The following is a 22,058-nucleotide window of genomic DNA, read 5'->3' as shown; positions in this document are numbered from 1 at the left end:
GAGAGCTGTTTGTGTTACGGATACACACATTTCAAAGAGGATTTGTTGTGTGTTGTGCTTGGACTAATATAATATTGTATTTAAGGAGTTTGTTTTATTTATAAATGGGTGATTACATGCTTTAATATTTGAAGTTACGATACTGGAGTATAATCACCTATTTATTCGTTCGGGTCTGTTCTGTGTGGTTCATTTATCCTGCATACCTGTTCCCCACCCCTTATTTATTGCTGTGTAAACTGCAGCTCAGGCAAGAAAACCCCGTGTTTGAATTGAATAATGCTCGGTAGTGTACGTTTCTCGGTTCAATTAAGCGTTTTCAGTAAGAACAGAGTCATCATTGCTTCCTCTCGATGCCTAAATCATCATATTTTTCAGATGCCGCTTACTCGGCTTAAAATTAGAATCATGCAGCAGATCTATAGGTGCTAAAAATAGTTTCCAGTAGTAGCAAGAGTAGGTCGGGAGGTGTATCCCACCTTCCGTAGGAATCTGCCTCCCTTAGTCATCTCTTCTGTTCCAGATCTCAGCTCTATAGCCAGAGGAAGGTGAATGGTTTCCATGACCAGGTGCAGCAGCAGTGAGTTGATGTGGCTCCCTCTGAGGGAATGGCAACAGCAAGGCAGTTTTGTTCTATTGAAGAACTAACGTGGAGTTTAATAATAATAATAATGGTTTCCGTTAGACATCTCCTTCCGATCGGTGAATCTCCCGGTTTCTTCTTGTCTGAAAATACCCTGGAATTTCCCATCTTAGCTCCTAGCGGCGTGGTGGCCCAAGCGCGGCGTGCTCTGCGGAACCACGTTGTACCGGACGTGGTATCGGGGCTACACGGGCACAACAAACAGAAATGGCTCCAGATCTTCCAGGAATTTAAAAAAAAAGAAGTTTGCAGAGAAATGATCTTGCTCAATGGAATCCAGCAATAGACTTGGAAAGTCAGGCAGCGGTCCCGCCCGCGCAGGCGCGTTTCCCATGATGGAAATCAGCTGCGTGCGGCTCCTGAGCTGCTGTTGGGGCTCGGATGGGCCCACAGGGGAGGGGGAGGCAGCTGGGGCTGGGGATGCGGCTGCGGCCGGGCTGCTGCGTGTGTTAGCGCGGGGAAATTGCAGCTGAAGAGCTGGCTGCAATTAACTTATTTCTATTGAATAGAAATTAAGCAAAATACAATGATTTTGACTGGTTGTTGGGCAGCTGTTATTGGGATGGAAGAAAGGGAAGCAGACTTAATTTAAGTAAATTTACAAACAAGCTGCAGTTACTCCTGCAAACGCAAGTTCTGCTGTTCCGAAGTGGAGCCTGGCTGTGGCTGCAGCGGTTACGGGGTAACTGCACAGGAACAGAGCACAGCGCAGAGATGACCCCGTACCTGCTGGTTCGGTGCTTTAACTGCCCCGGGCTGCTTTTCCATTGGGACAGTTTCTCCTGGCGGGGCCCATGGGTTTGTGTGACCCCGGGTGCTGTGTCCTGTGCCCTGAAGGACAGTGCCCCCCGACTTGAACGTGACGAGCTGCGTTCATGATGGAAATCTTCATTATTCTGTGTTTCTGTGATGAGTATGGCTTCATGAGACTCTTATCAAAGGGTGTGCTGGGTGCTAGTGAAGGGCTGTAAGGAGGATTATAGAACTGTAGAATCATTTTGGTTGGAAAAGACCTTTAAGATCATGGAGTCCAACTGTCCCCCACTCCTGGCACTGCCCCATGTCCTGAGAACCTCACGTCTGTCTGTCCAGCCCTCCAGGGCTGGTGACTCCAGCACTGCCCTGGGCAGCCTGTTCCAATGCCCCACAGCCCTTTGGGGAAGAAGTTGTTCCCAGATCCAACCTCAACCTCCCCTGGCGCAACCTGAGGCCGTTTCCTCTCATCTGATCTTTGCTGAGACTTAATTTTTAGAGCAAATCTTAACATAGATTGTGTTTGATAACAGACCAAACGAAAATGCAGTGAGGTGGTCATGACAAAAATAAATCAACGAACTCAGTAGAACTTATACATATTTTATCCGCCCTCCGGCAAAAACCGGCTTGCGTCAGTTGGGTATTTTTTCCCAGTAGCTTCGAGTCTTGCGACCATCTTTTCACTTGAGAACAGCAATGGTCCCAAATAATGAAAATGATGAAAAGGAGTAAATCCCTGATCCATCCCATGGTGTTATAATACTGAAGTTCTTAAAATTCAAGTGCATATTCCACTAGCAGGCAAGTCTGGCTCTTTTCTCGCAGCACAGATGTCTGTGCATACCAGAGTTATGATCCGTGGTGGTCAGTGATTTAATTCTGTTTGAGCACAGAGTTTTGCCGCTATTTTAAGTCCGTTTTGTCGCAGCTTCAGTAGTGTGAGGTTTTCCTTCTTACCCAAAGCTGAAGGGAAAAGGTGAGTGTGCGTATCACAGGATCCCAGGGCGACGGGGGCTCATCCAGTCCCACCCCCCGGAGCGGGAGCAGCCAGATGGGTGCTGCTGGTGCTGCTCTTCCTGCCCCACCAGGGATGATCTACTGCTGCTTTGCTATCCCCCCGTTTCCCCCGTGAGCCCCTTTTCTCTTGTCCCTAACTAAATTCAGCTTTGTCAGTGCTTAATCCAGCCCCTGCGGGGTCATCTCCTGGGCCTTCCTGGATTGTAACGTTAACAGGAGTCTCATTTTAAGAGAGAAATCATTCTCAAGTAGAAAACCAGCAATATGTGTCTAGATATATACACATACACGTGCCTGTATATATATCTATATTAAAATTATCACTCAGTTGCCTGAGGAAAGACAGAAATGTCTAATCCTGGGGTGCTGGTTGCAGGCCTGGGGGCTCCTGTGCTTCCGAGGGGCTTCAGAATCGCCTCCCAACCCCCAAATCTGTATTTGCATGAGCTTCGCAGCCCTCTGTAGATCTGGGAAAACAGAGTGCAGGGTTTCCTAATGTTTCTATTACAATGCGCAAGGCACTTGAGTTATTCCGCATTCTTTCTTTTAAAGAAGCTGGATCTGCCAAAGCCTGAAAAGAATTAGATAATCAGGTGAATTTGTACCTGTCCATAAAACTGAAATACTTTGACATACAACTTGGTCATTGTGTATTCAGGTTAAGTTTCCCTCCTTCCGACTTGTGCTGCATCTGTGCTGGAAACCCTTCAAGTTCATTACTGCTGGATGGAGTCTTGTTTCGTGTTTGTGACCGCGCGGGGCTCACCTGCGCGTTAGCCGTCCGGAGGCACTTCAGGTGTTCTGTTGGCTCCTCAGCGCTGGCGCGGGCACCTGCCCCGCCTGGGCCTTTCTGGAACAGGGGAGAGAAACTGGGCCAGCTGTCTTGCTATTTTCTACCTGCTGTTCCTCGCTGGTGCGGGTGGGGAGGGGGCGGGCGCAGGGCTGCTCTCCTCTCCCTTCCCAAGGACGGCTTCTGTGCGTTCCTGGGCTGCTTGCTCATTGAAATTGTCCAGTAAACCACCCTCACATCACTCAGCGTTCTCTGCCCCAGATCTATAGGTCACTGCAGGACAGGCTGTGCTGTTAGGGATTCTTCAGCATTTTTCATCTGCATCTCCGAACAAATAGTATCTTCTTTAAGCCTGAACTTAAACTAACGGGTGTAAATTCTGCTCATCTCACGTGTTAGTGTAATACAGTGTGTGCATCTTGCTGCATTCTCTGAGTTTTCTACAATTAATCTGTCTGGTTTTTAATAGCTGCCTGCTCCAGGAAGCCACCGCGAGAACTTAGTCATCATTTATTTAATCAGCACAACAGCTGTTTCACTGCAAACTTTCATTAATAAACTTCAAAGTTCGTCTACATAAATAGAATAATTTTAGCGCTAACAGGTTTCTCCATAATCTTCTGTATAGCAGTAATTTTTAAAGTGTCATTATTTTACATAATGTAATGCTATGCAAAACTTGGCCTCATTAAATTAAATGCTCAACAGTCTCAGTTTTAAATTGCCAAGCAAAACAAAGATAAATGTAAACAATTTTGTTTAGCACATAATTTACACTTCATGCAGGTAGTGGGGCAGCCAGGGGGAGACAGAGCGGCTGATTAAGTGGCGATAGCAAAGGTGGATGAACTGAATATAAAGTCACCGCTGGGCCTGGGCACAGGTGAGATTAGAACCAGGAGAGGCAGGAGAACCTCTCTGACCTACTGACCACCCCCTTCCAACCCACCCCAGGTACCATTGGCTTCCTGGCCACAAGGGCCAGTGCTGGCTCATGGTCACCCTACTGTCCCCAGGACCCCCAGGTCCCTTTCCCTACGCTGCTCTCTAACAGCTCATTCCCCAGTGTACACTGGAACCTGGGGCTGTTCCTGTGTGGATGCTGTGGAGACTGTGTCAGATACCTTACTCAATTCAAGGGAGATCACGTCCACTGCTCTGCCATTTCATTAATTCCTAGTGTAAGAGCCTGGATTGCATTTGCCTTCCAATGAGTTCTGCCAAGGCCCAGCTGAGACTTTAAATGTGTCCGTTCTGGGTTCGGTGTTCTTTTGGAGCCTTTTTCCTGGGCAGTAGGGCTTTGAATCCCGCTGAACGCCTTTGTTGCTGCGCTGCCTCGGCGCTGCCGCAGCCTGCCGTCCCGGTGACCTCGGCGGAGCTCCACTCGCTCGTACCAATTTCTCAGCTAATTTTAGTACAGACGACCACTGAGCTGCTCTAAAAATGTTATTTGAACTTTAAATTAGAGGAATGCACACAAATGCAAAGACAAAACTTGCCCTGCAAAATAGGTAACTCTTGTAACCGTTAAGAAGAACATATGTTGTCTGTAGTGTTAATTGTTTTCAGTTAATTACATTTTAGCATATTCAGTCAATTGGAATAATTAGTATATCTGTCAATGCTTTTTATTTGAAGCTGAAAATGCTTGTGGTTCCTAAAGGTCCCAGGCAGCCGTATTACACAAGTGGTTTAGAATTAGAGGTGGGGAGCGAAGGCGCTTCGAGCCGATGGGGACGGGAGGGACCTGGGGGGTCGCTCATCGCCGGCCCCTTGCACCAGCCACCCAGACCCCACAGCAAAGGCTTTTCCCTCCTGCTCTTCTAAGAGAGAGAAGTTCGGGGGAGAAGAATTGCCAGGCTGCCAGGCCGGGGCGGATCGCGCCTCGTGTGCCGGTGGCCGCGCTCGTGGTCTGTTCAGCAGTGACCTTCGCTGCTCCTCAGGGCAGAAGTGAAGTTGAACTGAAATGCAAAATGGTGCGGTAATGATGTTTTGCTCTGAGATAGCGAAGTGGATACCTTGTCTGAAATAAATCTCTTCTTGTTGACTGTATTTCCATCTTGCGTGTGAGGATACATTTTAAGTTGCTTCCAAAGCTATTAAGAAAATACCATTTTAAATATTTGCTTGCAGATTGTGAGAAAAAACATATTTCATCCAATCAGTATTACATGCCATTAGTAATCCTATTTATTGTCTTGTAAGTATTCTCTATTTTACAAGACATGTAATCCCTGTGGGTGAAGTTATTTCTGACTTTGATCAGCTTTCCCACGCGGTTCCTTCACCGAGTGGAGGAAACTCCACCTGTTGTATCCGCGTTTGTGTTTCCCCACAGTCCGTCTGGCAGCTGCAGCCGTGGCCTGTCCGTCTGTCCGCTGCGGCGACTCGGTGCGGCCCCGCGGGAGCCTGTGACATCGGTGCAGAAAAACAATGATAAGCTGATGCAGGTAGATTGCCGCAGATCAGCACCTTGGTGATTCGGTGCCAGTGAACATGCCATTCAGCTCATTGCTGCCTGCAACTTTTATGGAGTTTCCAAAAAGCCCAGCTTTACTTTTATATAATTGATTAAAATAATGAACAAGTGAGGCTACTTCTGTCCCTTTTAGCAACCAGGTGAAAGATTATTCATCACAACGGTTTTAAGGACAAGTACTGAGGACTTGAACAGTAAATCTAGACAGAATTACTCAGCTAAAACGCGCTGAACTTCGACAGCTCCCGTGGCTGAGTTTTCAGAAGCACTGATGTGGCTGAGCCCCAGTCTCCCTGACAGCGGAACTTGGAGGTTCGGAACAAGCCCAGTTCTTTTGGAAATGTACTCCCTTACAAATTAAGTAATGGGCAAGAATCTTTGATTCCAGCAGCTCTCAGCGCCAGGCTCCTCGTCCCCTCCCCTCTTGCTCCTTTGGGTCGGTTTTGCCTCTTTGCGGCTGGGCTGGCACATGTCCCTCGAGTCCCCGGGGACGTCGGGATCGCTGCTGCCAGCGCTGGCAGCTCCCGGCTGAGCTGTGCGGGTAGCGGGGCCGGGGCCGGCGCTGCCGTCCGCCCCCGGGACCCCTCCGGCCGCGCACACCGCTCCGGCAGCTCCGGCCGCACACACCGCTCCGGCAGCTCCTGCCCCCGGGGTGCCGGGTTGGATGGATTGGTTCTGCGCTGGGTCGGGAGCCGCGTCGCCGCCCGTGCCGCCGCGCGCCGAGCTGGGCTGGGATCAGAGCGCTTCTCCGCTGCTGCGCTGGCTCTGTGTGAGTCTTTCGCCTTTTCCAAATGCCGTTTTGATGCGATGTGGGTTTAAAGTGCTGATTTAGAAGCTGTTCCGTGCTCTGTCAGCCGCCGTGAGAGCAGCGGCACATCCAATGCAGTGGGTTCTTGCAGCAGATTTCCCAGCATGCGTAAAGCAGCTGACCCACCCTTTTATTTTTCTGCCTTAGAAATTGCTTTGTCAGATGCAGGAGCCGGGGAGGCGTTCAGTCGCGTTGTGTGTTTTAGACGCTGTTTTAATAAACAGAGGCACATAGGGCTGCTGGTGCTTTTTGATTTAAAACTTGCCGGCGCTGCGATGTGCGCACCTGGGGATGCCGGGGCCGCCGTGGTCTTTGCTGACAGCCCATCCTGGTGCTGCAGACGCGTCTTGCACAGGTTTGCAGACCCACCTTGTGAACTGCGGTGCGGTGCTTTGTGCGGCGGGTTTGCTGGGTAGGATTGCTGGAGCCCCTGGGATTTTCCTCTCCCCCGTCCGGAGAACACGGTTCTGTGCACCAGGGAGGATTTGTCGTGTCATTGCTCTTAAATGGAGAGCGGGTGGAAGGGAGAGGAGGGCACCACGAGAAGCAGGCCTTTCTCAACCTGCTTATAGTAGGAAAGATTGTTTTCTGAAGCTGTTATTATACATGATTGCGTGGAGATTACTTAATCCCTTTGTAATTGAGAGAAAGAATGAATAGCTGCTGCTGTTTGCTGTGTGCTCGTCAGCTCAGCCCCCGTTCGGACAACCCGCTTTGCTTTCTGAGCCCGTGTCTGTCTGACGTCCCGTTTGAGGGATGGGCCGTGCTGATGCGACAGCGTCTTTCTGAATTAAAATGATGCCTAAATCTTCATGGACTTTCTTAACATTGAGATATTTAGAAATTAAAAAAAAACGCAAAAGTTTTCCTCCCTCTCATTGCTAAACAGAAGAAAATACCGATTACCGAGCCCGTACTTTACCGTGTCATTCACTTCCCTCTGGCATTTGCAAAAAATAACTGTTTTCTGGTTGTCGTGGTGACTTCTGTAGAAGCTCCTTAACCGAGTTTATCTGTCCTGCTCTTTAGTTAAATGAACGCAGATACCGGTGTTTCTAGCAATGATTTCACAACTGGTTTACTTTGGGTGACCTCTCTGAGATGTCGCATCCGAGGCTTTGTCAATGACTGGGGGTTTCACCGTGGTGACGATCGTTACAGTGACCGAGCCAATTGCGCTTCATGAGTGACACGGTCTGCACACTACTGTCCAAATAGGTCATGCCTGGAAGTAGTAGAGACCGCTGTCGTGAAGCCTGACAGCTGCCTAATAATCATAAAAACCAGGATAACGTTGTTGGAACGGCGGAGTCCGATGGCACACAGAGTGAACGCTATCGATACTGAAAATTCGAGCACTCAGAAGTTCAAAACCTGAGAATGTATGTTCCCTTAGTAACTGTGATTTGCCCCTTTTTTGCATGTATATTAAGATAACCCTTTAATTATGGGTGGTATTGTTCCCTAGTAACCTTGCTCCTCCACTGCAGGGAGAGGAGTGCGCTCAAAATTGTGATTGATAGCAAAGAGAGGAAAAGAATTGAATAGCTCAGTGGTTCAGCTGTTCAGCCGTGGGCTGTTCCCGTCCTGCGCTCCTCCGCCTTTGCACCGCGCATCCCACATTCCGCAGGTACCGGCCCTTCCCTCCACCAGGCTATTGGTGACACAGTGACCCCGTGGGTTTGTCCATGGTGCGCACACACACACGCACACACACACACATTTCTGCGCCCTTGTGAGACTGACGGGCTGTGCTCGCTCGCAGAATGTTCCTCTTCACAAGCCGTGGGATGGTTGGAGAGTCCCCGTGAGGTTCTGCCGCGGTGTCCCCAAGCTGCCACCTTTGACTGCGCCAAACACAGCAGCAACGGGCGAGCGCAGCCGCGTCCCCGCGGAGCCGTGACGCGGCCGAGGCAGCGCCCTGCTCTTCTCCTTCCCCACCCTCCTAAGTGCGTTCGGGAAGTTAATTTATTGACACCTTTCTCTCCCCATCTATATATATTGTGTACCTTGCAAAAAGTACTTGAGAAATCTCTCCCAGCCGCTGAATCCGGTGCAGCGGTTCAGTTCCCCGACCGAACGGCTTTGGCGATGAGCTCCCCCGGTTTGCATCCCCCCTTTGCATCCCCCCCTTTGCATCCTCCCCATGTGCATCCCCCCGTTGAGCGTTTGAGGGCCAGCGGCTCTGCCGGCCAGCAGCTTTACTGCCTGGTCTAATACTTGTTCTCAAAGCACCAGCTGGTACGGAATAGGGAATTTCTGCATTGCTTTCGCTGGCTTTGGGGTGCTCAGCTCTTCCTGCAGCTGTTGGATGAGCAGGAAAAATGCAAAGGTGACAGAAAACAGCATTTCTGGCTCCATCCGAGGTGCCTGAATGTTGATTCGGGGCAACCGAGGGCTGGAAAGCCCACGGAAGAGGGACCAAACCCCTCTTATCCTGGGCTCATCCTGCTTTGTGGGGATGGGAATGCACCGGAGTTTTCAGTCGCTGTGTCAGTTGTGCTGTTGTGCTCTAGCTCACAGCTCACCTTTCAAACCAGACCAACAGATGGGACTCGCACGTAACACGGCTTGATAAACTGAGTTATTTGATGGCATAACAGGCCCGCCCAACAAGCAGCTTTGGGGATATATAGATATAGATATAGATATGAACATATCAGAGCGCAGCTGCTTTTAGTATAATCAGAAAGCAGAAATGCTAAAATCAGCTATAGAGTTTTTAAACAGCTATTTAAGAATTCAGTTATTTCAGGACTATTTCTAAGGGTTATAAAAGCCTCTCTTCCTCCCTCCGTGAGGTGCCACAACCTCTGAAGCGCATCCTGCACTGTAGGTGCTGGGTTTGCTGTTTCCCAGCCTGCAGAGCTCGCGGCTCATACTCAAGCGTCTCTATTGATGTGAGATCTATTGTTTCTAATCTGGTCAGAGGATCGATGAGGACCAGCATGTAATTAATTGTATGATACTGCACACAGTGTCCCACTCCACGTTATCCAGATAGATTTGGTATTTGTGAACTGGAGCTGCTTTCCTGAGCAGTTTCAAGAGGATGTAACGAGAGTGGTTTTGTTCTTCCCAGCCTCCTGACTTTTGTAGATGACAGTTTTAAAGGGAGACAATTTCAAAGAATATATATATATATATATATATTTTTTTTTTAAGCTGGATCACTTCTATATGCTTAATATTTTTAATATTTTAATATAACAGTCCAAAGTGAAGGAGCTAATTGCAGATGCTCAGTTTGCTTACTGCTTCATTCCGTTGCCTGTGGGGTCAGTAGGAGAAGTTAACAGCCCATTTGCATCCGAGGACCCCCCGGATTTGTTGGCGAGGGCGGCGCTTTGCCCGGTGTCGCTCTGCGTGGGGACCTCGTGCTCCGCGGGTGATGGGGCTCAAGGAGCAGCTGCGTCTGCCCAACGTGTCCACTGTGATGTTCTACCTGTGCTGTTTTGGTTCTCGTGCAGATGGAGGGAGCGAGGAGCCGCCAGACCGAAGACAGGCAAGTGTAGACGCCCGTCAGAGCCGATCTGGGCAAGGTAAACCTGCGTCTTGTTCTGCCGCGGTGACTCGTTTCTCATCTGTTCACCTTTTTATATCAACATTTTGTGTGTTTTCATTAGACTCTGTAATCTTCTGGGGTTTTGTGACCGTCGCTGTTGTCCCCCTACCTACTAATAGTCACAAACCAGGCTGTATTTGTGTAGTTTGGAGGAACTTAGCCTGAATCACATCGCAGCGCGGATGTACCCAGAGGGTTTATGGCGTCTCCGTTTTGCAGACGGAGGGACGGCCATGGGAGCTGTGGTGTAAGGAATCCTTAGCACAACTCAGTGCGCCCTGGCACACCGGGACTGGTTGCAAAGGGGAGAACCTGACTGCAGGTTGTCCTTCCCCCAGGACAGGTCACAGAATCCTTTTGGTTGGAAAAGCCCCTCAAGATCATGGAGTCCAACTGTTCCCCCACTCCTATCACTGCCCCATGTCCTGAGAACCTCATGTCCGTCTGTCCAGCCCTCCAGGGCTGGTGACTCCAGCACTGCCCTGGGCAGCCTGTTCCAATGCCCCACAGCCCTTTGGGGAAGAAATTGTTCCCAGATCCAACCTCAACCTCCCCTGGCGCAACCTGAGGCCGTTTCCTCTGCTCCTGGCGCTTGTTCCTGGGGAGCAGAGCCCGACCCCCCTGGCTCCAAGCTCCTTTCAGGCAGTTCAGAGATCAGAAGGTCTCCCCTCAGCTCCTGTTCTCCAGCTGAACCCCCCAGGTCCCTCAGCCGCTCCATCACACTTGTGCTCCAGCCCCTCACCAGCTCTGTTCCCTTCTCTCCACTCGCTTCAGCACCTCAATGTCCTTACGATGAGCACCCAAAACTGAGCACAGAGGGGACCTGCGCCTTCCTGCGGCTCAACAGCCGCTTGCCACATCTTTGCTTTGTTTTGATTCACCCTGCAAGAACAGGGCAAAAGGTCCTTTGAAACGAGTAGTACAAATAGGTTTTTTCAAACTCCTTTCTTGAATATCCATAATTCACAGTACCTTGGTGGGTAGAACCCGCGGCGGAGCCGTGCACGGGGCAGTCCTGCTGCCGACAGCAGCTTTAGATCCGCGCTGGCTTGTGTGTCCTTTGAAGCAGCTGAAAGTTGTGTGCATTTCCTGGTTTGCGAGGCTGGGGCGCGCTGGTGCTGAGCTCCGCAGAGCGGCGCTTCGGGACGCACGGCGCCGCGAGGTGCTGCGTGCCAGGACTTATTTTCGCTTTCAGATTGCAGCGATAATTTGCCTTTCATTTGGGCTCGAGTCTGTTGTTGCCATGGTGTCCTAATGACTTCTGATGGAGACATTTTTCTCCAGAGCATTGTTCTTTTTTGGCACTATTCCAGGCAAAATTACTGCAAGTGATTGAAGCCTGGGATCGGAATTAGGGAGATCAGAATTGAGGGTTAAAACCCTGTGAAACATCAACAGCTGAAACTGCTCTGGTAACGTGGGGCATTTTTATTATGATTTTTATTTTAAATTTTCTACTATTAAAATAGAAGTGCTAACACAAAGTTAGAAGGGAAGAAGGGAGTTTCTGACTGCACCCCGTGGCAGCTCGCGCACAAGTAGCGCTTCTGTGCTCGGAGCACGCAGAATGAATGGTGCTTTTCTCCAGCCGCCGTTAGTGCGGATAAAGTTGCCGTTGTGCCATTCCCTGGAGCCGGAGCCGGAGCCGCGCTCGTGCCGATGGCCCCGACGCTCTGTCCTTCCCGCGGGCTCCGTCGCTGCTCTGGGGTCAGCAGAGGCAGCGGCGCCAATGGGAGACCCAGGCACTCATTCCTCCCGGGTTACAGTTCAGCCTGTTTACCCAGCGCCTCAGCCGCTGGGGAAGAGCACTGACTGCGCTGAGGACATGGCCTTTGTCCAAATATTAACTTGCCAGGGAATGACCAGCCTCTGTGTTTTGCCTCAGTGAGTACGACTCTAGGAATTGCAGTCGCTGTTACAGCGAGAGTTTTCAGCACGGGAGGGGAAACGGTTTAAAAAATACTTCAGACTTTTGGAGAAACAAGCTTCTGCACTAAATATTTGCATTTGTGTCAATGGATGCAGCCGTAGACACAGGCTTTCCACGGTGCCGGGGGAAACAGGAGCAGTGCCCGAGGGCTGGAGGACAGCAAATGGCACTGCAGGCTTCAACAAGGGCAGGAAGGAGGAGCCGGGGAACTCTAGACCGGTCACCATCACCTCCACCCCTGGGAAACCGATGGAACGACTTCTCCTTGGTGCCATCTCAAGGTGTATCAGGGAGAAGAGGGTCATTAGGGGCAGTCAACATGGCTTCACCAAGGGGAGTCGTGCTTGACCAACCTCATTGACTGTTATGAGGACATAAGATGGATGGATGATGGCAGAGCGGTGGACGTGATCTCCCTCGGCTTGAGTGAGGCATTGACACAGTGTGCACAGCATCCTCACACTGAACTGAGGGAGTGCGGCTGGATGAGCGGGGAGTGAGGTGACTGAACTGGTGAAGGGAAGAAGCCAGAGAGCCGTGGTCAATGGGCAGAGTCAGTTGAGTCCTGGATCAGTGCAGTGCCCCAGGGGCAGTGCTGGGGCCTGTAGTGCAGAGTCTTGCAACTGGGCAGGAACAGCCCCAGTTTCCAGTGTACGTTGGGGAATGACCTATTAGAGAGCAGTGTAGGGGAAAGGGACCTGGGGGTCCTGGGGACAGCAGGGTGACCATGAGCCAGCACTGGGCCCTTGTGGCCAGGAAGCCAGTGGGACCTGGGGTGGATTAGAAGGGGGTGGTCAGTAGGTCAGAGAGGTTCTCCTGCTCATCAGCTCATCATTTGGGCAGGAACACCCAGCTGAGGTTACACAGGAAGGTGTCCACGATCGAAACGTGCAAACAAGGATAATTGCTTTGTCTGAATTACATTTAAAAGTGGTGGCTCCAGGATTCTGAACGTCAAAAATATCAGAATAACGTCTTTGTGGTTGTGCTGCTCATAATCTAAAGAGGTTTCTACCCTGGGATGGTGTCCCAGGAGTGGAACTTTGTCAAGGGAAACAGGAGAACGTCCCTGCAGCGAGCGGGAATGGTGCCCCAGGAGATGCCCTCGGATCCTAACCTGCTCCTTTGATTTTCTGTCCCGCCAGGCACCTCCACAGAGAACGACTGTGCTTTTGAACCAGACTACGCAATTCCGCCACTCCCAGTGACCGAAGGTATGCAGCACATTCGGATTATGGAGGGCATGTCCCGCTCCCTTCCATCCTCCCCCTTACTCACACATCAGTCTATCAGTGTTCGGCTCCAACCTGTGAAGAAGTTAACTGGTAAGGACTTTAAATAAAGTTCAGTGGGGCTTTTAAGGTCCATTGGTGCAAAAATCTGTAAGAAAACGCTTTGAACGAGCTTCTGTATGCGAGTCACCGTTTGTTTGTTACAGCAGCTACTTCAGGCCAAACCAGGGGCGGATTGGATTTCACGCGGACAGAGAAATCTCTCTGTTCTGCAAGGGATCTCTCTGCTTTACAAATATCCTCTAGTTTTGGAGGAGTTTGGAGCAGAGTGTGTTTCAGTTCCACTTTGCGTTGTGGTTTCTGCACAGTGGAAGTGTTACAGTGATTATAAAGAACGTTACGCTAAAATTCTGAATGTTGAGAGAATACGTCAGGAAAAATCACAAACTTGTACAGCAAAGTGATTTGTGTTTTTCACAATTCGTGCCTATTTTAAAACTGTTTTATTTATCTCCCGGGATTGTGGTTTGATCACCTTTAAAGCAGTTGCATTTTCAGAAGCACTCGGAGTTTAACATTTAAGAGCCTGACACCGTATTTCTGCTGGTAACAGCTCTGAGAAACTTGCTTCGTGCCTCCAATCTGACGCCTTTCCATGCCCATCTTTAAAAACCATGAGCCGCCTTTGCACTGAGAAAAACCCTCAAAAAGAGTTTGTACTTGATGTAAAGCGCTCTGTAGCTTTGCTTTTCCTTGCCCTCTGGTGAAAGGAGAACTTGAAAAGGAGAGGAGGGAGAAGCCCCGGGTGGCGCGGGCCCCGCGGTGCCCTGAGCCCGGGGGTCGCAGCGCAGCTCAGGAGCTGCCGGGGACTCAGGCAGGTAGAGGAGTGAAAGGACATGAAGATAGTTGTAAAGTTCCGGTGCCGCGTTCAGCTGCTCAGCCTGAGTGTCCCGTCACTACGAACTGCTGAAGTTCTGCCTTAAAGCGCGCAAACCCAACGCAGCGTTTCAGTGGAGATGAGAGGAGCTGTGCGGTTCAGAGCCCGTTCTTCAGGAGGCTCGTGAGGGGACCCTTGGAGGGATTCGGGGTGCTTAGTGCATTTAGTGGAACACTTTCCTCCTCACAAGTGTCCTTCAGTTTGCAGGACGGTGCAGCTGGAGCTCAGACCTCCCGTCTGTTTGTCCGTCGGCATTTCCTTCGCTTCTGTAGAACGGCGTATTGTGCTTTACCAGCGTAGCTGCTGAAACAATTGCAGGATTCAGTGGCGGATTGCAAAAGCACTTCCAAGATGCAGCCCATTTCAGCCTAGCGGCTTCAGACCTTTGTCCTTTCAATTCTAGCTGTCGTGCTTCCCTGCCGCGGCCCACGGAGCTCGCTGTGTCCTGCACATGGGCGTTCGGTTTCCCGGTGGCACAGCAAAGGCTGGCGGGGAACCTACAACCTTCCTGCCCCCGAAAGACGACAAAATACATCGAGGCTATTTGAGCCTCTCCCAGCGTGTCTGCACTTGTTTGATTTCTTGTGTAACGCAGAGCCGGTTGGATCCTGCTCTCCTGAGTGTTCCCACGTGATCCCCACGCTCGTCCAGTTTCCTCTTCCTTCTATTATATTTTTGAGTTACTTGCAGGGACTTTCTTTGTTTCGTGTGGCTTCCTTAGTAGAGACTGGTAATATTAACCACATCCATAGACCTTTTTCCAGTTAGGAAAGGACTGAAAGCATCATATTTTACAAAGAGTTTAGACCTTTATAGTATATTTGTCTCATTCATTACCTTTCCATCCCCTTGTCTTGACTATAATAATCCTTTGTGTTCATATGCTCTCGTGTAGCTCTGACATTACATTCATGTATCTGCTTGAACACTTCATGACTCTCTGAAACGCTAACGGAGGAAACCAGGGAAAGGGACAGGGATTCGTACAAACTTCAGGGGTTTGGGCAGCTGTTACTACACAAAACTAAGAGAAGAAATGTGTAGGCTCCTGCTTTTGTTTGGAGGCTCATTTTGGGGCTGTACTCAAGAAGCTGTTGGAAGTCGATTGGGAAGACGACAACGTCTTGTACACTTCTCCATCTGTCTGAAATACCCCCTTCTGAATTGAGTGGTTCTACGACTCTGTGACTGGACCAGGTGCAGTACTGTGTGACAACACGCGACAACACGCGACAACACGCAACAACACGCGCTCGTGTTGTGCGCGTACGTGACTCTGTGACTCCAGTGAAGCTCCTGATCTACTAAGGATTCCAAGTGTGTTTTGGTGTGTTGGTGGATTAGCATGATTCTCGAAGTTATTAGTTTAATTTACTGTTGATGCTGTAAAAGGAAGGTGTTTATTTTCCATCCTGCCGTCATTACAGGAATTTGTTCGCTCTCATTAAGGTGCCGTGTGAGGAGCGGGGAGGGTCGTGCTTGCCGCTCTCTGGTGTTCATAGTGCTCAGCACGTTTCTTCAGCTGCTCCGTATCATCCATCTCATTTATGACTAATCTGCGCGATTTCAAAAGCAGGGAGTCCCCCAGCAGCAGAGTGTTGGGTGACCAACCAACTACCATCGCGGCAGAGAGAAAGACTCTTGTTTTCTGCCAGTTTGTAAAGGCCTTTCTCATTTTTATTCCGTAGTAAACCAGCATGATCTGTAAAATAAAGAAAATTTGGACTTAATATTAGGTCCATGAAGCCAAGTTTATGGCCTTGCGCTGTATCTTGATGCATCAGGGGGTGGCACATTAATTTAGGGTTTAACTTCGCCCTTAAAAAAGGAAAATAAACCTGCATGGTGCAGAGAACTTGCCAGTAGAGCCGTGATGCTGTCTGCGTATCCAGCTGTTCATAGGAGAATTGTTAACAGTTTTTCACCTGGTTGTTTGTAAACGAGTCACCTTTTCACCCCCAGGACATCAAACATCCACTTTTGGTGAGAGGCCGCAGGGATACGTGACGCGGTGCGTTAAGGTTCTTTCCAGAGGGACCGAGGTCACTGGTGCTGGTGTTTCGGTGACGTGGCCGGAGTCGGAGGCTGATGGACGTTGGGGTGCGGCGATTGTCACTCTGGCCACTCTGGTGATTGGGACCAACCGGGGCCACCGCGGCTGTGGCGGGAGAAGTGAGGGAGCGTACGTGCCGGGCCCTCGCTCTCCGGCCTCCGCAAAGCGCTGTTAGCGGTGCCTGAGGACGTCTTGGGGATCGCTCTGTTCAGACCTCATTGATGCTGTTTAATATTTTTGTTTAGAACAACAGTGGCATTTTTAGCAAGTATAATATGAAAAAGAAGGAAAAACCCCCTTCTGGCAGCCCAGGATGAGTATGTACGAGACACCGTTTTGGTCTTTATCCGGAATGGAATTAGCACTTAATAGCTGGCGTGCTTACCGCGCAAAGAGAGCAGCGGTTTCACACCCGTGGGGCAGATACTCTGCTGTATGTCCAAGTGTATCATTGCTGACTCAAAGCCGTGGCCGCAATGGAAATAATGCCGTTCCATCCCATTCCTCCATTCAGGAACGCATCGTGGGTGCTTATGGAGACGAATGTATCTAAGTGCTTTCCTGAATCGGTGCCAAAACCAGTGCCCGGTGCTGTATTAGGTTAAAATATGAGCTATTGGGCTGACAGACTCAGCTTTATTCCATTCCTGTCTGCACAACGCCCAGCGCTGGCTCCTCAGGAAAGATGTTTCATTTCCATGCTGTACGTTTCTATGCAGGGGGTGATTTTATTCATCCCCACAATTGGCCATCTCTCTGCTTCTCTGTTGAATGCCGATTGCAAGCGTTGGGATCCTCTCAAGGAGAGCACGTGTGTGTGCGTGTCCATCTGTCCGTCCGTCCGTGCGCAGGGGCGGGAGAGAGGAGATCCCCAGGGAAGTGAAGTTTTCCTGAGAGCGACCTGGCTCTCTGGGTTTGGATTATCAAAGGCTTCGTCCCTCCTGTCCAGCATGGATTAGGTGCTTCGTTATCTGTGAAGACATAGACCTGAGGAATCGGTTTCATTGTGAATCCGCCTCTTTGGGAACGTCCCTCCCTTGCACTTTGGGAATGGGGAGTTTTCCCTAAGGGTAAAACTCACAGAAATGAGGAGGAATGTTCCTGGGTGCATCCAGGCAATTAGCAGCATCCCTTTCCTAACGAAGACGTGTGATTGTTAACTAGACCCTTCAGAGACACAGAGCAGCGCTAGGGTGGAGACTCCTTCTTCCCACCATTGTCAACGTCCTTGAGGTCCGGCCGGGCTGGGGCCGCCCACGGGCCACCCGTGTCCTTTGTAGTGCTGGAAAATGGGAGATCTGGGTGTTGTTGTCACCCAGTCCCTCTGTGTCCTCCTTGGGAATAGCCAGAAGGATAATTTTTTGCTTCCTTCTCCATTTGGTTGAGTATTAATGATGCTAATTGTAATTGTGGGCTGACAGCTTAGATGACTCTACTTGAAAACTCTCCTTGTTTAATTGTGACAGGCTCAGATTAATAATTGGGGCCCTCTGGGACCACTTTCTCTCCCCAAATGAATGCGCTATCTCACCAGTGTGACCGCGGGAGCTCAGGCACCTGCTTCAGGTGTGTGGGTGCTGGGGAGAACCCGGCCAGTGCGTTTGTTCCAGTAAAACAGGGCGCTAAACGGAAAGCATTTGTGAAAGTTGAAACTTTGGTTGCTGAGCAGTGACGTCTGAACTACGGATGTTGTGTCGGCTTTTGGTGGAATAGAAATAGCTGCAATAGAGATAGATCGTTTCTTTGAGCACATGTGTTAAGTGGAAAGCCACGCAAAATAATGGTTTTTCTTCCCTTCTGTGTTAGCTTGGAATACAAACCTTGTTCTTGTGGTTCTGGGTGCGGGAGGGCTGTGATTGATCGGAGGGGCTGGAGGGCCCCTGCCGGCCTCTGGATTCGGGGCCGTTGCCGTGTTTCCTGTGGGTGGTGGCTCCGCCGCGCAGGCTCGGCCACCTGATGGTGCTGCGCTTCGGCTCATCTCGGCGGTTCCGTGCCGACGGGTCCGCTCACCTGCGCCGAGCCGCGGCTCTCGCCGGTGCCCTCGCTGCCACAGCATCCTGCCGTCTTCCTTACTTAATAATTCCAGTTATTTCAATGCCAGTTCTTTGAAGCCGCTGCAGATCACGTCGTTTCGTTGCGTTTTTGAACAACGCACACGTCTCTTGGGATAGATGTGACTGTGCGTGTGGCGATTTCTGCCGACCGCTTCAGCCCGAACAATGGAACTGGTACCCGGGGCAGGGGATGCTGCAGCTTTAAAGCATCCGAGGGCTCGCAGCCTTTTAGTATAAATTGTTCCCAGAATCCATGTCACAACTCCTTATATGGTGCTGCTTTTTTTCTCTCCGTTGCCATGACAACAGCAGCACTGCACCATTCATCAGCTCCGGTCCTGGGCTGCATTGCGAGCCCTTCGCCTTACTCCAAAATGCTCCGGAGAGCATCACCGAGCCATTCACCCCGCTGTACTGCGCCATGATTTGCCTCTTCTTTCAGCACTCCGCTCTAACAAAAGAGCAAATTAAACTGCGCCATAGAAAAGAAACTATAAAGATAGTTCGCTTTCCCCCCAAGGGAGGTGTATAGTCCGCATTCGCTGCAAGGGAAAAGCTCTTTAATGCCGAGAGACGTAACGAAGAGAGCGAGCTCTGTATCTGTGGTTCTGCAGCCGCCTCCCATCGTGCTCCCCGGGGGTGCGGGAGCGATGCTGCTCGGGCGCCGCAGGTACCGCTGGGAGCCGCTGGTTGTGCTTCGGGAGCCGAGCTTGACATCAGCAGCGGGAGGTGTCACCTGTAACATCATCCTGACGTGCTGACATGGACCCGGAGCAGCATCTTCGCTCAAGCGCCGCTTGTGGGCCATCGGTCCCTGGGAATTAAGAGCCTCGCTGCCTTCTCTGTGCGATCTCACGCTGCTGGGGAGGGAAATAAAACAAAGCTCTGTGAGTATTCGGACAATTTGTCTTGCGTGGGCTGTGGTTTCCGTGGTGTTCGGGCGGCCTGCCCTGACTCTGCAGCACATCACTGGAGAAAAGGGATTCTGCTGCTGGTGTTTTCCAGAGGAGCCATTAGGAGGGCTGAGTGTCGGGAAGGGCTGTGCTGCCGGGGGTATTTTTCCTTTGCTTATTGTTGCGATACTTTTACATAATCTGAGTTTGTCACCTGTGCCGGATTTCACAGGCAAAATGTAAAATGAAGGAGCAATGCAAAATGCCACCGCTTCAGCATCGCTAAAATATGAAAGAGCTACTGGGGGCTGCATTGAAAAATTCTATAGATACCAAAGAGTGGTTTGCTTTTAAATTTTGAGAACAATGAGATTGAGAAGAGGTTTTTCTCTGTATTGCAAAATGCCCACGGATTGGATTTGAGTGGGTTATAGCATCGCTGTGTGCTGGGGGAGACGTGTTTGCTTCTCCCTAAGAGAGGGAGATTTTTAGTCCAACAGTACTAGGAGGAATACAAGGTATAACAGGAGGAGAAGCTAGTGGAGTGCCCTGTGCTCATGGCGCGCCTGATTTGTGAGGGTCGCTGTGCTCAGAATTGGTGTTGGGATGGACTTCTGCCCCTTTTAGGGCTGTTCACGTGCTCCTGTTGCCGTGCGCGTCCATCTCGTGTCGCCAGTCGCGGGCCGACCGCAGCCGCTCTGCGTCGGGGCCGCGTGGTGCCACAGGGGCCGAGGTCTGTCCCGAGCGCCGTTCCGTTCGGGGCTCTGCGAGACGCACGGTGTGGTGTTCCTGGGCGTAATTAATTTTCCGTTTAATTTTCCCCGATGCGTTCAATCTGTGCCTGTGCGGAGGTTTGACCAGGAGAGAGCTGCTGGAGGAGGATCCTCGTCCATTTACAAAGATGGATGGTGAATCTGTATTCTTTTCCTGTTGTGTCAGTTCTTACTATTAATTTTGGGAGGAACTTCATCCATTATTTTTGGACTTGTTTTGACAATATATTCAAATGGGAACCAACTAGGCTTGCAGAAATAAAGCAGGAGGATGAACGTGCCTGTGTGCCTTCCCGCATAGGACATGTATCTTTATTAAACAAACAACTCTGTAGGTGAAATTGGTACATTTCCCACTTAATTTTTTTTTGGAACTCCAAAACTCTCTGTGAAATTTGCGGAGATAAGTAGTAGGTCTGTTGGTAACTTTCTGAACTAAACCCAATCGTGTCCTAGGGACACGGGTCAGTGCTGGAGTTGGGTCGTGGTTGGACTCGGTGATCCTGGGGGTCTCGTCCAACCGAAATGATCCTGTGATTCATTGGACACCTGTAAACTTGTGACATTTCTGCGTTAATTTGAGAACAGTTTGGGTGCAGCTTTTATTTTTTAAATGGGGGGAAAGAAGGAACTGGCTTTTGGGGGTCACTAACCAATGTTAACACGGGTTTTCCCCACAAGATGATGCCTGTTGTGCCTGTGTAGACACTCAGCTGCCTCCCACGCTGGCGCAGCGGAGGTGTCAGAGCTGTGCAGGGTCCCCGGGCTCCCGGTGCTGTTGCTGTGGGTTTCCCTGGGCCCGCGCGGCCGCTGCACTTCGCTTTGCCCCGGGGTTTTGCTTCTGCACGCTGAACGGCTCAGGCGTGCTGAGGAGGGGGACAAGGCGCTAAGAGCTTTTCATTTCAGATGCTTGAACAAATGCAGAACCCCAGAGGTTCGTGTTTGGTGCAGAAAACGTTAAAAAGGCGAACAAAATAGGCCCGAACCTCCGTGGTTTTCAGAAGCGTAGAGCTAGAAGCCTGTCCTTATCTCACACCGGTGCTGCACAAAATGGAGCATCTGTCACGGTGACACTGTGGCGTGTGAGCAGTGGAGTTCCTGGGCGTAGCCGCGAGGTTTCGGAGCAGAAGGTGGCGGGGGCAGCCTCCTGCGGAGCCCGCGGGGGCAGCGCCGCCTCCCCGGCACCCCTGGGGACTCGGCCCCGTCGCCACGGGGCTGCGCGTTGGGTACGAAAAGCTCTCGCCTCCACTGAGGCTGCTTGTTCTCTGGTCCTTTCCTACTTCTGTAATGAGACAACCGGGTTTGGAAACTCATTCCTCTGTCCTGCAATCATGCTGGGTTTTTGGGTTGGGTTTCTCATCCGAGGACTGACCGTTGCTTCTGCAAAGTTTCATTTGGGATGCGATCTGCGCCTGCTTCTCTCTAATCATGTGTATGAAGCCTCCATCATTATTATCATAAGGTTTGGAGCGACGCCGCTTATTAGAAGTTCCCGCAGCCCATGTACAGTGTTCTGATGGGGTCGTGTGTGGCGGAGCCACGTGTTGGTTTTCATCAGATGCTGCAGGGAGTGGAGCATCTCCCGTGTGAGGAAAGGCTGAGGGAGCTGGGGCTCTGGAGCTGGACAAGAGGACACTGAGGGGGGACTCATTCATGGGATCAATATGGAAAGGGGCAGTGTCAGGAGGATGGAGCCAGGCTCTGCTGGTGACAACCAGGGACAGGACAAGGGGCAATGGGTGCAAACTGGAACACAGGAGGTTCCACTGAAAGAGGAGAAGAAACTTGTTGGGGGTGAGGGTGTCAGAGCCTGGCCCAGGCTGCCCAGGGGGCTGTGGAGTCTCCTTCTGTGCAGACATTCCAACCCGCCTGGACACCTTCCTGTGTAACCTCATCTGGGTGTTCCTGCTCCATGGGGGGATTGCAGTGGGTGAGCTTTCCAGGGCCCTTCAACCCCTGACACTCTGGGGTTCTGTGATTATTTTCCTATTAGCATGTCCAGTTTTCTATTTCACAAGTATATGACTGCAGAGAGTGATTTCTGAGTGAAATGAAACAACCCCTTAAACTTTGGCTTTTGTTAAAGGTTTGCAGCTCATTTCATGAGAAAAAAGACTCAACAGCGGAG

General features: G+C 50.7%; 1 protein-coding gene across 3 annotated transcripts in view; it reads left to right on the top strand.

Annotated features, from left to right (window-relative positions):
* TANC2 (tetratricopeptide repeat, ankyrin repeat and coiled-coil containing 2) overlaps positions 1-22,058 on the top strand; it is a gene marked incomplete at both ends in the record, with an annotated part of 87,965 nt that overhangs the window by 5,146 nt on the left and 60,761 nt on the right. For 2 of the 3 annotated variants that reach the window (XM_080359950.1, XM_080359949.1), the window contains 2 exons: positions 9,964-10,035; positions 13,134-13,202. In XM_080359950.1, the coding sequence (XP_080216076.1) occupies positions 9,964-10,035; positions 13,134-13,202 (141 nt within the window). Of the gene's footprint in view, positions 1-9,963; positions 10,036-13,133; positions 13,314-22,058 lie in introns of all 3 variants that reach the window. The other variant, XM_080359948.1, reaches the window with a different exon arrangement.

This window comes from Nesoenas mayeri, assembly GCF_963082525.1.
Source record: "Nesoenas mayeri genome assembly, chromosome: 26".
In the NCBI taxonomy this organism is placed as follows: Eukaryota; Metazoa; Chordata; class Aves; order Columbiformes; family Columbidae; genus Nesoenas; species Nesoenas mayeri.
The sequence above is the reverse complement of the archived record's forward strand: the minus strand, read 5'-3'. Positions and strand labels throughout refer to the sequence as shown.